The 15834-nt window shown below is 50.3% G+C and overlaps 1 protein-coding gene across 1 annotated transcript; it reads right to left on the bottom strand.

Moving 5' to 3' along the window:
- Positions 1-5938: 5938 nt before the first annotated feature.
- Positions 5939-15730, bottom strand: Ube2q1 (ubiquitin conjugating enzyme E2 Q1). The gene is made up of 13 exons (XM_057794263.1): positions 15251-15730; positions 13112-13216; positions 12675-12779; positions 12026-12076; positions 9288-9428; positions 9025-9109; positions 8184-8244; positions 7922-8012; positions 7751-7809; positions 7601-7649; positions 7240-7335; positions 6867-6933; positions 5939-6425 (listed from the first exon to the last, which is right to left on the bottom strand). The coding sequence occupies exons 1-13, from the start codon at positions 15575-15577 to the stop codon at positions 6394-6396; spliced, it is 1269 nt and encodes a 422-aa protein (XP_057650246.1). The 5' UTR covers positions 15578-15730; the 3' UTR covers positions 5939-6393.
- Between the last annotated feature and the right edge of the window lie 104 nt (positions 15731-15834).

Below are 15834 nucleotides of genomic sequence, written 5' to 3'. Positions count from 1 at the left end.
TCAGTGTGTGTATGCACGTGGGTATATGTGGAGGTCAGAGGGCAGCATGTGGGAGTCTGTTCTCTCCTAGGGATCAGACTTCTTAGGTGTGGCGCTGCTGCCTGCTGAGCCATCTTTCTGACTCTTGACTTGGCTAGCCTTGAACTCACTCTGTAGCACAGGCTAGCTTTGAATTCACTGCAATTTCCCTGCCTCAGCCTCCCACAGTGCAGGCACGTGCTACCATGCCTAGCTAATAGTGAGTTATTTCAGGATCACTGATTATAATGACATCCAGGCACAGCCCCAGCTGGAGATATGGGGCCACTGTGTGCGTGCGTGCGTGCGTGTGTACATACTCACATGTGTGCATATCTTTGGGTTTAACCAGGCCTGTAGTTTCCCTGGTGAGAAAGTGGAAAGCCCAGCTCAAGCTGGGTGTGTGTACAGGGCCTCAGGCAGTGGTTAGCATCCAGGACTTTCTGTTCATACCCTAAGGTATTCCTCCCTGTACCTCTCACTGGCCTCTGAAAAGTGCCAGCAGGAAGCTGCCAGGTCCAAGAGTGCTGGTGAACCTCTGCTTTGTCTGTGGAGGGCTTGTGGGGACACACCTGCAGCGGCCTCTCTGGCCCTCCTTTTCTCCTTCTGTGCTTTTCTCCTTCTGTGCATCGCTTCAAGCTGTTCCAGGACCCCGAGAGGAAGGAGAGTTTGCTGCTGCCTCTAACCCACAGGGCATGATTCAATGTGTAAACTGGTAGCAGAGACACCGCCACACCCAGACGATGCCTCCTAGAGAGTCTCTGCAGGCTTTGGAGATTAGCCAGAACAGAGGCGAGAGTCTGAGCACGTCCACACCGCTCCTGTACTCCTCTCGTCCCACTCGGCATGAGCTCCTGTACTCCTCTCATCCGACTCGGGTGTGGCTTCCTCAGCAGCCCCCTTCAGCTTTGCTTCCTATTGAGAGTCTAGAAATGTCCCTTCCCCCTTTTCCTTCTGTTGGGGTGCTTTTCTAACTCATGTGAGGATGTGGGGGCTGGGAAGTGGAAGGCTGTATCTTCTCAGTTCATCCTAGGCAACCTTGGAGCAGGCTGAGGCCACCTGGGGAGTCCTGCACCCCTGTAGTGCAGTTCTGACCTTTCTAAAGTGCACAAGGCTCACGCCTAAGGGGTCCACTCTGGCCTTGTCCTCCAGATGAGAAAACAGGGCGGCCCTTGAGGTTCCTATGGAATGAGAGAACACAGGAACATAGGTAGAAGGCTTGACAAGTCAAATGGTGATAGCAGGCTGCGTTCTTCCCGGAGTGTGGAACAGGATGAAATCTAACAACTCCTGCAACTGACCTGTGGGTCACCAACCATGGGTCCAGGAGAGCCTGTGGCAGACCCTTCTCTGGACTGCACAGCACATCTGTTTGGGTTTATTTTTTTTTTAATTTTTTTTTTTTGACATGGACACTATTCCTAACCTCAGGGAAGCCAGAATAGGGTCTAGCAGGCATCTTTGAAGAAGCAGGTTTTTTTTCTTACTAACCATGTATGACCTAAGCAGGCCCTGGGAACTAGAGTGGCAGAAGGCTGGAGAGAACAGGAACCCAGGAGTTGGGAGTCCTGTGTTGTTGGGCAATTCACAACTGAGTCATTCAGAAGGTCTCTGTCCCTGAAGCAGGCATAGCTTTGTAAAATGAGAAAGGACTGTATTAGAAAAAAAATCTTAATAAAAGAATTCACCTAGTGAGAACTCTTCCTTTAGGGGGCACCATGATGCTCCTGTTTGCTGTGTTCTCCCCTCCAGGGTCTCTCCCTGGCCCAGGCCTGCTTCGTCTGCTGTACATTGTATTTCTTGGGCCTTGGTCCTGGTCAGCTCGGTGCAGCTGACCCCACAGTCACTCACCTCCTTTGCCCCATCTCTCCTGGCTCCTAGTTCCTTCCTGAAGTTGCTTCTAAGGGACCTGAACCGACTAGCTTGAATCCAGGGTCTCTGTGGGGTCCAAAGAAGCAAGGATAGAAAGGAATGACTCTTCTACTAGACTCTCCTGCACCCACATTGCCCTCATGTTGTGGGGCGCACCTGTTCCAAGCGACATTGTAGACACTCTGCCAGACAGAAGCCCCACGCTATAGGGCTGAGCCACCCAAAAAGGATTTCGGACCCTCCAAATAGAACTAGAACCTGCATATTCTGCCAGAGCGTCTGCGGGCAGGGTGAATGCAATAGGCCAGACCTGTCTCTGCAGATGTCCTGTTATAGTAACAGTGCTAACCCGTCCCAAGAGAACCTAAAGCTCCCCTGGACAAGATGAGATTCAAAGCAGGGATCACATGGTGGTTCTGGATCCACCACTGATGGGCCCATTACCATGTTCACCCCAGGAAGAAGGCACTAGAGCCAAGAGGACCACAAACCCACGTGTACCTCAGTGATGTGCATGACTGAGAGTTGATATGGGGAATAGCAGTGTCTTGTTCCTTAGAGTTCCATCCCTTACAGAGAGCTGTTGTGCATAGGACCAAGTGGTATAACCTGCCTCTCTCCTTCCTTCCTATTGACCGAGTGCTGAGTTAGATAAAGCAGGCTGCTGGGCTGTGGTTGTGTTTTTTGGGCAGTCGACTGCCGCCCCTGTGTGGTCCCTGAACAGCCTAGACAATGATGACTGGACCTTCCCACCTCTGTCTCAGCCATCTGTGCTGTCTTCCATCCTCTGGAACCTCTGGGGCACCGTCTTGGTAGGTTCCCCTCAGCTCTGTCCTCTCTTTGCCTTAGTAGCAGCCGTGCCGGTGGTAGAGTGCCCGCCTGAGTTAGGGCTTGTCACACCTGTTTCTGGAGCCTTCTAGAAACACAGAGGACACCTCTTTTCCCTACCCCTTCTTAAGGTTGAGGGGGAGGATGAAATATTGGTTTGGAGAACTGGGAAAAGTTGAGGGAGACAGTCCTCCTCCTAGAACGGAAAAGTGCCTCCTGAAGTGAGTTCAGGCTACCTGAGAGACCAGTGGTTTTGTGGGAGCTCCCCACAGTGGTCAGGAGCTCCACCCAGAGGGCATCGTGGGTCATTGCTTGAAAAGAGGTCAGCTGCCAGGCCTCTTGGCCTTCTGGTTCTGGATATTGGAAGGTGGCCCAGAAGGGAGCCTCCTGATCCAAAGACCAGCTGCCAGGAGAGCCAGAGCCTGGCCCAGTTGTATACTAGCTTCTTCAGTAGACTGAGAAAGCCACCCCAGGGGATGACTTTCTTCCTTCTGTGGGTGGAAAAGGCAGGGTCAGAAAAGTGAAAGGGCCTTCCTGGTATTGCATAGCATGACAATGGCATCCTGGAGGAGGGTTCCTTTTGCCCTAGTCAGACCTGGTCTCGCTCATACCAACAGCTCCAGACTTTGAAGGTGGGAGGAAAGGCAGGGCTGAGTTCTGGAGAAACCTCTTGGAAAAAGGTGGTGGTTTTTTTTTTTTTTTTCAGTCTTTCAACAAGTAAATGCTCACTTACCATGGCAAAAACATCATTTTATCACCACAGAATTTCCCACTAGAGAACAGAACCTAGGACCCTGTAATTGTTTGAAAAGCAATAACAGGGCTGCCTCTTTTCGTACAAGTTCCTACCTTGCCCCAACGCCCTGCTTCCCACTGCCTCAGCTTTCATCATCTTCCTCCTGGAGCTGGGAGTTAGCAGACACTAGCAGAGACTTGTTGGAGAAGCTGGTCTGCCGCCAGAGCCTGCTCCCTGTGGCCTCCGCCTTCTGCTTCCCTCCTCTGCCACCACCTGCCCTAAGTTTTGTGGTGTATTGTTTTGCAGACATTTTGAATTCACACCAGGTGTCCATTAAATCCCCAAGGAAAAATCACTGACTGTCCCTCTGTCAGAGTTCTGTGGATCTCCCTGAAATCTTAGATGAAGCAAGCTGAACATGGGCCAGGAGTTGGGGACTAGATGGGGTACCCTGCCATCTCACCGACTTTGCTTCCAGCCGTACATCCTTGGGCTTCGGGGCTTGAAGCGTTTTATGGGGCATGCTGGGAACATCCAGCTGATTTGTCTGCCTGCACGGCCTGAGTGCCATCCGTTCTTGGGGCCTCAGCACTGAATTGCTTTCCATTTTGCCTTCAACTTATCTTTCCAAAGGGTGAAGTTTTGTTTGCCAGGTGTCTTTAGCCTACTAAACTAGCATAAATGTTTGAACCCAAACCAGTAAGCTTCCATTAGGTTAGAAGCCTGAGGCAGCCAAGCATATTTTCCCCTCTTCTTTGTATCCCAGGGCAGACTCATGGAGGACGGAAGAGCCCCTGCCTGTTTCTTGGTGTTAGTTATAGAAACAGGTAGAACAGTAAGCCATCACCCTACAAATAAAGGTCGCCATGTCTCCCATGTTTAGGGTGACTGACTTTCTCCTGGTCACTGCCTGCTGCCCTATTCTGCCCTCTCAGAGCTGCATGGAGACTGGGAAGTGGCTGTGAGCCTCCCACACTCACTCAGTTCCCGGGCTGTGGGCTCCAAGCCAGGAAACCCTACGTGGGTCAGAGATCCACATTCTTCGCCTTTTCTACAGCAAAGAAATCTGCCCTCTGTGATATGGCCTCATTTTTAAATTCAGTGGAACTTTATGAGAAGCCTAAACTTAAATTTTATCATAAAAGGTTTGAGAAGAGAAACGGAGGGTGTCAGGAGTTGGTGTCACAGTTCACAGACCTGACATTTTCCTTAATGTCAAGTGGCTATGAACCCATTTTAATAAGTTTATTAGAGCCAAACTATTTAAATAACTTTATTTGATTCATCCTTTGGTAGATGAGAAAAATACATTACAAAATACATTATACAGAGGACAGCTCACAGTACACATTACTAAAAACACAATCTACAAGCCAGTCACGGCTGGCATTAAGTTCAGAAGGAAGCCACACAGGCTAAGAGTTGGATTTCAGGTCCATGGAATGACTTTTCCCCTTGTATCCCCTCTGTCTCAGACTCACTGTGTATTAGCACCCCTAATCTGGTGGGTGTAGGCAGAGTTAGAGCAGCATCAAGTAGGACTGGTGAACTCTCCATCCACCTAAAGCAGCAAGACATTCAAATTTCTAGAAGAAAAGGTGGGGGGGACAAGGGAGGGTAACCAAATTAAAATGCCCATCTCAAAAGCATAAAAACCATCCCAGAGCTAGGTTTTCTAAACCCTGGACCTGTTTAGCTGTCCCTTGCCTCTGTCACATCAGCAGGCGGGTGGTCCCACAGCAAGCTCATTCACAGGGAGATGCAGGCTTCGGTGCCATGTAGGGAGCAGTCTTACAACAGCACGTCCATTCAACACGGTGCACAGTGCCCATTTCTGGCTCTGCAGACTTCTCCCTTCCGTGCTTCCCGGGGCTGAGCCGAGGACCCACCACACAACACAACCACATGGAGCTGTTTCCAGGTGGCCCACAGCTTGGGAATGGCTAGAACCATTAATCCGAAGTTCATGTCTTTTCTTAGTTCACCTAATGAAGCAGATGAGAGGTGAGCAGAGACCACACGGGAAGGCAGGGAACCAAGGAATTACAGCCACTCAGCAGGTTGCTGGGATTAGAGAAAACCTCATGCATCCAGGAGCCTGGGCCCCACCCCTCATCTTAAAAGGAGTTTATGAAGCAGCTACTCGAGTCTCATCTTTTTCTTGGAAATTTCAAAATGGAGATTAGTACAAAGTAGCAGTAACAATCAGGTTGTTTCTGGGCCTCTGCACTGTAGTTCAGCAGGCCAGACTGTTCCAAGGAATGAATAGAGGTGCCGGTTGCTCCAGAGGCCTTCAGGAGCCACCTAGGGTCAGATCAGGCAAGTGCTTCCTTCAGCTTGGTATTTCTCTTGTGCTAGCAGCAGAACGCAGTCTCTCTGCAGCTTCTCCTTGCTACCAAAGCATGGTGGGCCTGGCACCCCTCCCCCCTCCCCAGCAGTCAGGGGATGTGGGAATAAAAATAAGGATGAGTCAAGACCAGCATCTTCAAATTAACAAACTGTAATTGTTTTCCCAAAGATACATTTTTTTTCATACACATCCATCATACACTGTAACCAAAAAAAGCAGTGTACATGAAATAAGAGAAAATAAATTAAAAACCCATAGCATAGGTAAGGAGGCTCTAGTCTGGAGCACAGCTGAGTTTCCAGCAATATAAGGAGGCTTGAGAGTTTCTTTATAAGAATGCCTGCTAGCAAGGGTTCCAGCAAGGTGGTTGGTTTGTAGTCAGTCTTGAGTACTTGAAACAGTTCAGTGTGTTGTTTGTTGTTTTTCCTTAGCGTTTAGAATAGCCATCATTGTCCTGCAATAGGCAGAGCTATCACGTCCAAGAAAAATGAGGGAGGGAACCAGAGGCAGCGTGAAATCCAAATACAGCATTCAAAGGTAATTGGTCCAGTGGTGCCTGGGGGAGGAGGAAGGGGATGATACTCCAGGGTTAGCCATCTTCTTTTGGGGGTGTGTACCAGCCTGCACAAAAAACACAAACCAGCACAGTGAAAGGGCAGGCCCAGGTCAACTTTGCCCATCCCAATCCCTGAGGACATCTCTATGATTCCAGGAAAGCAGATCCTAGGAAGGATGTCCAGTCCCCACAGTGGGGACACAGGTGTAGGGAAGCCGAGGATACTTACCCGGAGGTTGTTTATTGTAAGGGAGAGAGAATGGTGAGCCCACCCAGAAGTAACCAGAATTAGATGACAGGACCCAGTCTACCTTAGACACCCCTGCCCCCGCCCGGTACTTCTCGGGGAAAAGAGTGAGGTTAGCCACCTTCAGACTTCTAGAGAACTGGGCAGATGCTGGATCAATGGGCAGTAAAGCTCAGAAACCAAAGGTTCTTGTACTTGACTGGCGTAGGGCCAGGGCCTGCACGGGGCTGGCTCTTCTGGGGCCAGGTTCCAACCTCACCGTTTTTTTCGTGGATCTGCACCAAAGACTTGTAGGATTGCTGTGCTCTTGTTAGGCTGTACTGAGACTGGGGAGAGAGTAGCCAGTCAGATCATGGCCAGCTGCAGCCTACTGTCCCCCCTTTGCAGGCTGTCACCCAGGGAACCAAGAGTCCCAGCTTCCGGCACCAAGCCCCTCTGCCTGGGAAGGCCCTGAGGACACACTACACACAGCTTCCCTTTCCAGACCTCCGCCCACACCAACATCTGTGGATGCCCTTGAGGCCAAGGCCCTCCCTCCATTTCAGAGGCTTTATCCTCTGTCTCTCAAAGGCAACTTTAGCTTGCTAGTGGCCCAAGCTGTACTTGGCTCTCCATGGTCCCAGGGCCCTTACTTTGTTGGCTCCAAACTGCACCCGTGCCTTTCCCTTCACCAGCGTGGCGCTGATCTGCATGATCACGGACTCTATGGAGTAGGCACTGCTCCAGCCCTGGGGCACAGCAGGGACAAAGCAGGAAGTCAGGAAACAGCTTCCTGAGAAACCTTCAGCACCTTTCCCACAAGAGGCTGCCCTTACAGAAGGGCCCTTTACTCCCAGCACAGTCACCACCTGTCACCTAAGTTCCTGGGTGCAGGCTCTGCCTAGTGCAATGAAAGGGCCATATTATGGCTATGACTTGTCCCCCCACCCCAATGGTAAGAGCTCAGCCAGCCCCACCCAGGCCAATGGCCAAGAGTGAAACAGGCTCACTCACCTGCTTGGTGAGAAGTTCCATGCAGATGGCACCTCCACCCAGAACATACCTGTAAGAAGAAGGGTTAGTCAGCTGTGCCTGGCCACAAGTCCAGTCCCTTCTTCACCTGCTGCATCACAAATGACCTATTCCCTTTGCCCAGTCACTCACCCTCCAGAGAGGACTGGAGACACAACCCTGACGAACGGTGGGTCAAAGGGGAAGTTATCCTGAGAAAGAGGCAGACAGCAGTCAGGGAAGAGAGGCCTGCACTCTCGTAAGACTCAAAGCAGGCAGGAAAGGCTCAGTCAGGAAGAGAGCACTGGGACCAGGCCATCTTACTTTAAAGGAGAAGTTAAGTAAGATGAAGTCTGCTCCCTCCTTCTCCTTCAGGATCTGAAGATCATTGTGCAAAGCGCTGTCCTGGTCAACTCTACAAAGCAACGAATCTGGGCTCAGACTGCTGGGTCCTGACTGAGCAGCCTCCTATGGGCCCCATTGCCCACACCTGCTCCTGGGACCCTGCAACCAACACATCGGATGGGACACAAGTGCCCCTGAGGTTCCAGTCACTCCACTTTCTCATCCCAGAGCTGCCACTCACTTGAGGAGTTTGACATTCCAGTCATACAGACTGTCATTCACGAGTTCGACTGCATAGTTTCCTGGAAGGAAAGGAAGCATCAATAAGATGGGTCTGGACCAACAGGTGGAACCTTCCCTTCCCAAGAAAAAGACTCAACCGGGACAGTGGTGGCGCACGCCTTTCCTCCCAGCACTTGGGAGGCAGAGGCAGGCAGATTTATGGAGTTTCAAGGCTAGCCTGATCTACAGAGCTAGTTCCAGGATAGCTAAGGCTACACAGAGAAACCCTGTTTCAAAAAATGAAAAAGGGGAGGAAAGAAAAGGCTCAAAGTGTCCAGGTTTGTCTCTGGATATGTGACAACCCATGCCTCAAGGAGCTCCAATCCCAGTCTGAAACTTTTATAAGCATTTGTGTGATCTAGAAATTCTCAGGGCTTCTTGTCAGCATCATACTGGGTCCTTTAAAAAACAATTACAGGGCTGGAGAGATGGCTCAGCTGTTAAGAGCATTGCTTGTTCTTCCAAAGGTCCTGAGTTCAATTCCCAGCAACCACATGATAGCTCACAACCATCTGTAATGAGGTCTGGTGCCCTCTTCTGGACTACAGGCATACATGCAAACAGAATATTGTATACATAATAAATATTTAATTTTAAAAAACAATTACATGAATTTGCTTATTTCTGTGTGTGTGTGCAAGTGCCATCCATGCAAACAGCAGTTCTCTCTGTCATGTGGGTATCAGAGACTGAACTCAGGTCCTAAAACTCGGTGCAAGTGGTTTTATCCACCAAGTCATCTTCTGGCCCATACCATGTCCTTTTTGAAGAACTCCTATGCTGCCCCTGGGCAAACTCACCACTTTTGAAACTCTGTGATCGGTATATATCCCTGAGCTCCTTCATCAGCCGGTCAGTGGCCTGCACCGAGCCAGACACTGCACCCTGGGAAGGAGAGCACACACGATTACTCCTTGATCTGGTGGGTAAACCTTAAGATAGTCTGGCATAGGGGGAGGATCAGAGAGATCCAACAAAGGAGGCAGTACTCCATACTGGTGCCGTGGCTGCTCCCCAGTCAGCACCCACCACCCTTCGCCTCGCCTCTCTACAAGGCACGTACATTTAAGTAATCTTGCCTCTGGTTCTTTTTAATTTTCTCTAGGATGGCCAGGTTTTCTTTTCCGATGCCATCATCTTCAGATTTCTTGCCCTCTGCTGGCTCTTCCTCTTTCATTTCATAGTGATCTAGGTCTTCTGTATCCTGAGGTAGGCGTGGGAGCAGAGAAACACCACAAAGGTAGTGGATAGACCATCCTTTCTTTAGTCCTACTGCCCCAGAGCCCCAAGTCCCCATGGCATTCTTGGTAATACATTTCCAGTTCTGGAAACAGCTTAGCCTCATTCTCTCCACAATCTACAGGCCAATGCAAGTTGGGTCTAGCTCTTTTAAACGGAGTCTCATATAGCCCAGACTGTCCTCAAACTCATCATATAGTGAGGCTAACCCCTGATCCTCCTGCGTCTACCTGTCACGTGTTAGGGATACAGGTGTGCACCTTTTATTATGAGACAGGGTCTTGCTATATATATCTATATATAGATATAGATATATATAGATGTAGATATAGCTTTCACTGTCCTAGACAGGCTAGATTGAAAGTTGGAGGGATTGTCCTGCTTCAGCCTCCTGAGTACTGGATTAATGGTATGTATCAATACATCTGGCTTCCCAAGGAAATTTTCTTCTCTTTCTCAAACCATAGCAGCAGAGCTACAAAGAGGACTGAGAAAGGGACTGTCTTCTGTTCCCTAGAAAGATCCTGCTTCAACTGTTCCTAAAATTTCCTTGGCAGCAGACACTTCTCAATTTCCAGGTGAAGGACCTTTGGCCTCCAGTGATTGTTTTTTTTTTTTTGTTTTTTTTTTAAATTTATTTATTATGTATACAATATTCTGTCTGTATGCCTGCTGGCCAGAAGAGGGCACCAGACTCCATTACAGATGGTTGTGAGCCACCATGTGGTTGCTGGGAATTGAACTCAGGACCTTTGGTAGAGCAGGCAGTGCTCTTAACCTCTGAGCCATCTCTCCAGCCCCAGCCTCCAGTGATTAAAAAGCTTGTTTATTAGGCTAGACTCTCAAACCTAGGAGTCCTTAGGACCTTAGACCTAACAGAGTAGACTAAGAGCCAGCGAGTGGCTCAAAGAGTACAGGTGCTTGCCACTAAGTCTGATAACTGTGTCTAATCCTTGGAACCTACCTACACAGTAGCTAGAACTGACTCCTCCAAGTTGTCCTGACTTCCAACACACACACACACACAACACATCTTAAAAATGTGAAGAGAAGGGCTGGAGAAATGGCTCAGTGGTTAAGAGCACTGACTGCTCTTCCAGAGGTCCTGAGTTCAATTCCCAGCAACCACATGGTGGCTCACAGCCATCTATAATGAGACCCAGCGCCCACTTCTGGCATTCAGGCACACATGGAAGGAATGTTGTACACATAATAAATAAATCTTTAAAAAAAAAAAATGTGAAGAGAAAACTAAATAATAAATTTCTTCTTCTCCTCCTACAATAGCAGGATCTGAATTGGGTCCCCAGAAGTACTCATTGCCAAGATGGAAATGAGGTGACCCAAAGTAGGAGATGGCCAAAACCAACAACATAGTTAGGTCCTTATTCACCTGGCTCTGAGTGAACAAGTGGCTCACCAAGCAGAGGCCACAAAGAGGCAGCTTCAGCTCCATAGTCAGGTGCTGGGGGCGTGGTACAGAAGGCTGAACTGCCAGGAAGGACTGTTTCATGGCTCATCAGCCCACTGTGGGTCTGAAGATCAGTACAAAGTTACCAGATCTGGGTCCAAGGCTAGGAAACACGATCAGACATACAGTACTACAAAAGGATATCCTGTAAAGTCCTGTACTAAGGGCAACACACACTAGCTTACTTTATTCCTTTATAACATTGAATTATCCTATCATTACCTTTATTTCATAGGAAAGTTGAGGTCTAGTGAATTAATTCTCATGCCCATTCAAAGCAGAGTTCACAGAAGTAAGGTTAAGTCCTATCTGGCTATGAAGCTCAACTTAACGATTGTTTATATTCTATAGAAGCACCTACAGTTAGACATGGTGGCACATGCCTGCAGTTCTAGCACTTGGGAGGTAGAGGCAAGAGGATCAATTCAAGCCATCCTCGACTACACAAGTGAGTTTGAGGCCAGCCTAGCTTATACAAGACCCTATCTCAAAACATAAACAAGAGTTAGAAAGCTGGCTCAGTGGTTAAGAGCACTGGCTGCTCTTCTAGGAAACTGGTTCCCACCACCCACATGGTGGCTTATAACCATCTATAATTCCAGTCCCAGGGGATCTGATGCCCTTTTCTGGACTCCACAGGCACTGCAGGTATGTAGTGCACAGACATTCATGCAGGGAAAATAGCCATGCATTTAAAAGTGAGAAAAATAAAGCATCTGTATTTTTAAAGATTCTTTCAAGTATATTATACATTATTATTTATTTACCACCTGAAACAACCCTGTAATATGTATCATAATCTTATTTTGGAGATGAAAAGACTGTAGCTTAATAAGTGAAACTCTCCAAATAAGACAATCAGGGTGCAATTAGGGTCTGTCAAGACTCTTGAAGCCATCTGAGATGAGTTTGCCCAGTATTTATTTGTTTTCAAAGAATGGATAATAGATGGCAACCTCCTTTACTGCAGGCCAGTCTTTATTCCACTGACACATTCCTTTCCCCAGCTGGAAGCTGGAGTTGTTTATATCGAATGACCCATACTAGAGATAAACACTTCCTGTCAATGCCATTTCAAGTGGTAAGCCTACCTCAGGCATCTCCTCATCTTCGTCTTCTGAAGATACTTCTTCCTGTGTGCACTGCAGTGGAGAATAGGGCAAAGACCAAGATCAGAACCCAGTGGGTTGCTAGAATGCAGTCTGACCTACCCCTGGCCCTGAAGGTCTGGAAGCTGGGCACTGTGCCCATAAAGATGCCAGTTTCTCTATCAGCCAGAACTGAGTGGAAGCATGAGCCCAAGGGATGAATGACTTTGCTATCAGCCAATTATTCTCTTGCTACAACATGCAGAAAAGAAAAACAAAAAGAACTCATGGCTGTTCTTGTCATCTGTTCTGCAGATCCCAGCTCACCTTCTCTGAGAACCCCTCTAAGTGACAGTGCATTTCTGGTTCTAAACAAAGGGCCTGGGTTGCCAATAGTTATCAATTCCTATTGCTAAGATAATAGTAAACACGTCCTCCTCATTTCAACCTGAGGGATGCTGCCCCTGAGAATGAGTTCTGACAGGACAGAGCAGTGGGTAGTGCCTTATTTAGCTAGAGTCTCATCTGGAGAAGAAAGAAGCTAGGAATCACTGGGAGCAACCACAGTTCCATTTCAGTTATCAAGAATTTGTCAGGCGCTCTTTGGGATGACTGAACAACAAGACCCAAAGCCCAGTCCTCAGTTGCATACCTGATCCGCTGGCAAGGGCTGATCCAGCATTTCCACATCGGGATGCTGAGGGAGGTTGTAGAGTTTACACAGGTCAGAGATGATCCTCTTCAGATGCTGCAAGAGCTGGGGTGGGGACCACAGACACATCAAATACACCTCCCCTACTGCAATCTGGATTGCTGCATGGATGAGTTTTTAGCTCAGATCCCAAAATGGTGGCTGTTTCTCTAACTGGATAGCCCTCACAGTTACAGGAATCACTTTCCCTAGTGGACCTACCCTGGGGCTGCTACAGGAATCCGCCTCCTCTGACCTCAGAGAGCAACTCTCCCAAGAAGTCTTCCCCAAGACGTTCCACCTGGGTACCCCACTCTCAGATCAAGCTGCCTCTCATAGGGTACTTTTATGGTTGAAACCTCACCAGGAACACATGCACTCTACCCTCTGCCCCTCACCAAAGTATTCCCTTTCTTTATGTCCACCAGCCTCTCCAAGACAGCAGCCAAGTTAGGGTCATCAGACTCCACCGACCAGATGGGGGGCACAGCAGGGTATGATTCCTGAGGGAGAAAGCGGGGAGAGTGGTCACAAGGGAAAACTGGGAAAACCAGTTTTTGCTTAGTCTTCCTTCTTCCCTGAAGAATCTGATTCCTTTCCTTCCCACCACCATGCCCTCCACTAAAACCGCCAGTTCAGCTTCCCTGGACAAAGAGCCTGGGAGGGCCTGAACTAAGAAGCAACCTGCAGTTACTTTCTTCTAGAGGAGAAACCAGGGAGAGCTAACCATAGCGAAGGAGGCTCTGGCCTTCTGTCCTGACTGTTACACTCATGTTCTCACACCCAGGCTAGAGTCTCAGTGTTTCCATACTCCAGCATCAGGGGAAGGAAGATCACCTCCTAACAGCCACAGTGATGAGAAAAATGCAGGCTGTAGCCACCAGGGGAGGAAGAACTAAAATAAAACGGTCTTCAAAGCTAAGTTATAGGGCATGTGTAGGAACCGCCCTCCACCCAGGACAGAACCCTCTAAAGGCCCGTTCTCCCTACCACTCCCTGCCCTCTCTAAGTCCAGGCATGGGCTGGGAGAAAGAAGCCTCCACCACTGCTACTGACATTCCCAGCATTCCTGAGCCACCACGCCAAAGGAGCCTAAACAGACTCCCCCAACTCTACCCAAGGCCAGGGAACCTGTGTAGGCCAAGCTTCCTTTAGAAGGGCCATGGCCACTGCAGCTAAGAACCCCCAAAGACAAAGATAGTAGCCGGCCTCTGGCAACTGAAAGGAAGCCGCTGGAGGAAGCAAACCTACCCGTAAAGTGAATCCACTTAGCAAAATCCAATCTTTGATGTCTCAACACATGCCAGGGAAGCCTTACCCACTTCTACTGGGGGTCTTAGCGGTGCCATAGCTCTAACCAGTGCTGCAGGAGAAACAGGACCGAAGATGCTAAAATCTTTACTTGACTGAGCCGCTCCTAGTGGTCATAGCTTGGTGAGGTAAGCCTCAGCTTGGCTAGATTCCCCACCAAAACTCAAGTGTCTCATGACTACTCTGCTCCCACACCTCACCACCATGGCCTGGTTTGGTGGCAGAAAGGGATAGAAAACACCATGGAAAACAAATCGAAGCGTTCAAGTACCAGAGAATTCACAAGTCTGCCTCTCCCCAGGCCACTCCCATTTCCAGTGTGGCTAAAGGTACTGCCCACTGGCTCTCTAGCTAGCTCCAGCAGGGGCAAGACCATTAACAGTGGGTGTTATCAACCAATGTGAGCACTGTATCAAGCAGTACCAGATGTTACAAAATTACACCCAACAGTTTCCTCAAGGGATAAAATAAGGCAGGCCACATGTAAGGTGTTTCCTAATCTGGTATAGTTAGGGCAGTATGAAGCCCACTGCGGAGCAATGGCGCTATTACTGCTCAGCACACACACTAGCACCACCAGAAAAGGCAATAACCACCTAGGACAAGTAGACATAACGCCAGAAACGGGGAGGGGAGTGGCAAAACTGCTACCAGCTGAGGCAAAGAGGAGTTGAAGGTTAGCTAGTTACACCAGAGTGAGATGAAATCCAAAGTGGAGCCAATTCAGGGAGCAGAGAGGGGTTGAACGAGGGATGCCCGGGCAGGGAACCCACAGGTGCTAACATCTAAGTGGCAAGAACTGTTGAGAAGGGGTCACTACCGAACAGGGACGAGTTCCAGGCCAGGTCCTTCCAGCAGAGGCCTGGACTCTTTATTGGAGTTGGGGGTGGGGAGAAGAAATGGGCCTTCCTAAGTGACACGGTAAAGTTGTGGAGGAGTCCTGGAAAGGCACCAAAGCCATAAAACCTGAGGTGTAGGTGGGTTCCTAGGAGGGGGTGGTCGAGGGCCACAAGTCCGGGTGCCCCTCGCTCTCAGGGGTCAACAGTAGAGACCGTGATTGCACCACAGAACCTCAAGCAAAAGAAACGAGTGCAGCCTGGGGAGAAGGAGCCGAGCCCCAAGAGGGGGCTCCGGCCTCGGGGTCCTCCGAGGGCAGGAGGCTGTAGGGTGTGATTTCGAGCACCAGACAAGGGACCCCAGCGCGGTGCAAACGAGAAGGTCCTCACCGTGATGTTGCAGTGGATGCGGACGGGGTCCCCCGGTACCGATCCCCGAGAGGGGAGATGGGGTCCGGGCGCAGCCCCGGCCCCGGCCCCTCCGGCTCCGGCCAGCAGGAACTCGCAGCTCAGCTCGTCCAGGCAGGCGCTGGCAATGCGGAAGCGCTCGTGGCCGCGGTGGAAGATGGACTCGAGCAGCTTCAGCTCTCGCCTCAGGCAGGGCCCCGGCCCTGGGCCCCCTCCCGGGCCGCCCCCGGCCCCCGGCGCCGCCCCCTGGATCCCCAGCTGCTGCCCCGGCCCCGGCTGCTGCTGCCCCTGCGGCTGCGGCTGCTGCATCCTCCGCTCCGCTCCGCTCCGGGGCCGGCGGGCCGGGAGCCTCCGGCCTCCGCTCCGGGCTCCGCCGCCGCCGCGGTCCGCACTTCCTGATCCCCCCTTTGCCAAGATGGCGCCGCCGCCACCTCCGGGACAGGCCCCCTCCGCTCGCCGGCCCACCCCCCCACGGCCGCCGGAAGCCGCGCGCCCCTCCCCCTCCGCGGCGGCCCCGCCTCCGGCCTCACGTGACCTCCGAGCTCCGGCCCCCGGCACGTGATCCC

The sequence above is a fragment of the Chionomys nivalis genome, chromosome 18, assembly GCF_950005125.1.
Source record: "Chionomys nivalis chromosome 18, mChiNiv1.1, whole genome shotgun sequence".
Classification (NCBI taxonomy): Eukaryota; Metazoa; Chordata; class Mammalia; order Rodentia; family Cricetidae; genus Chionomys; species Chionomys nivalis.
The sequence above is the reverse complement of the archived record's forward strand: the minus strand, read 5'-3'. Positions and strand labels throughout refer to the sequence as shown.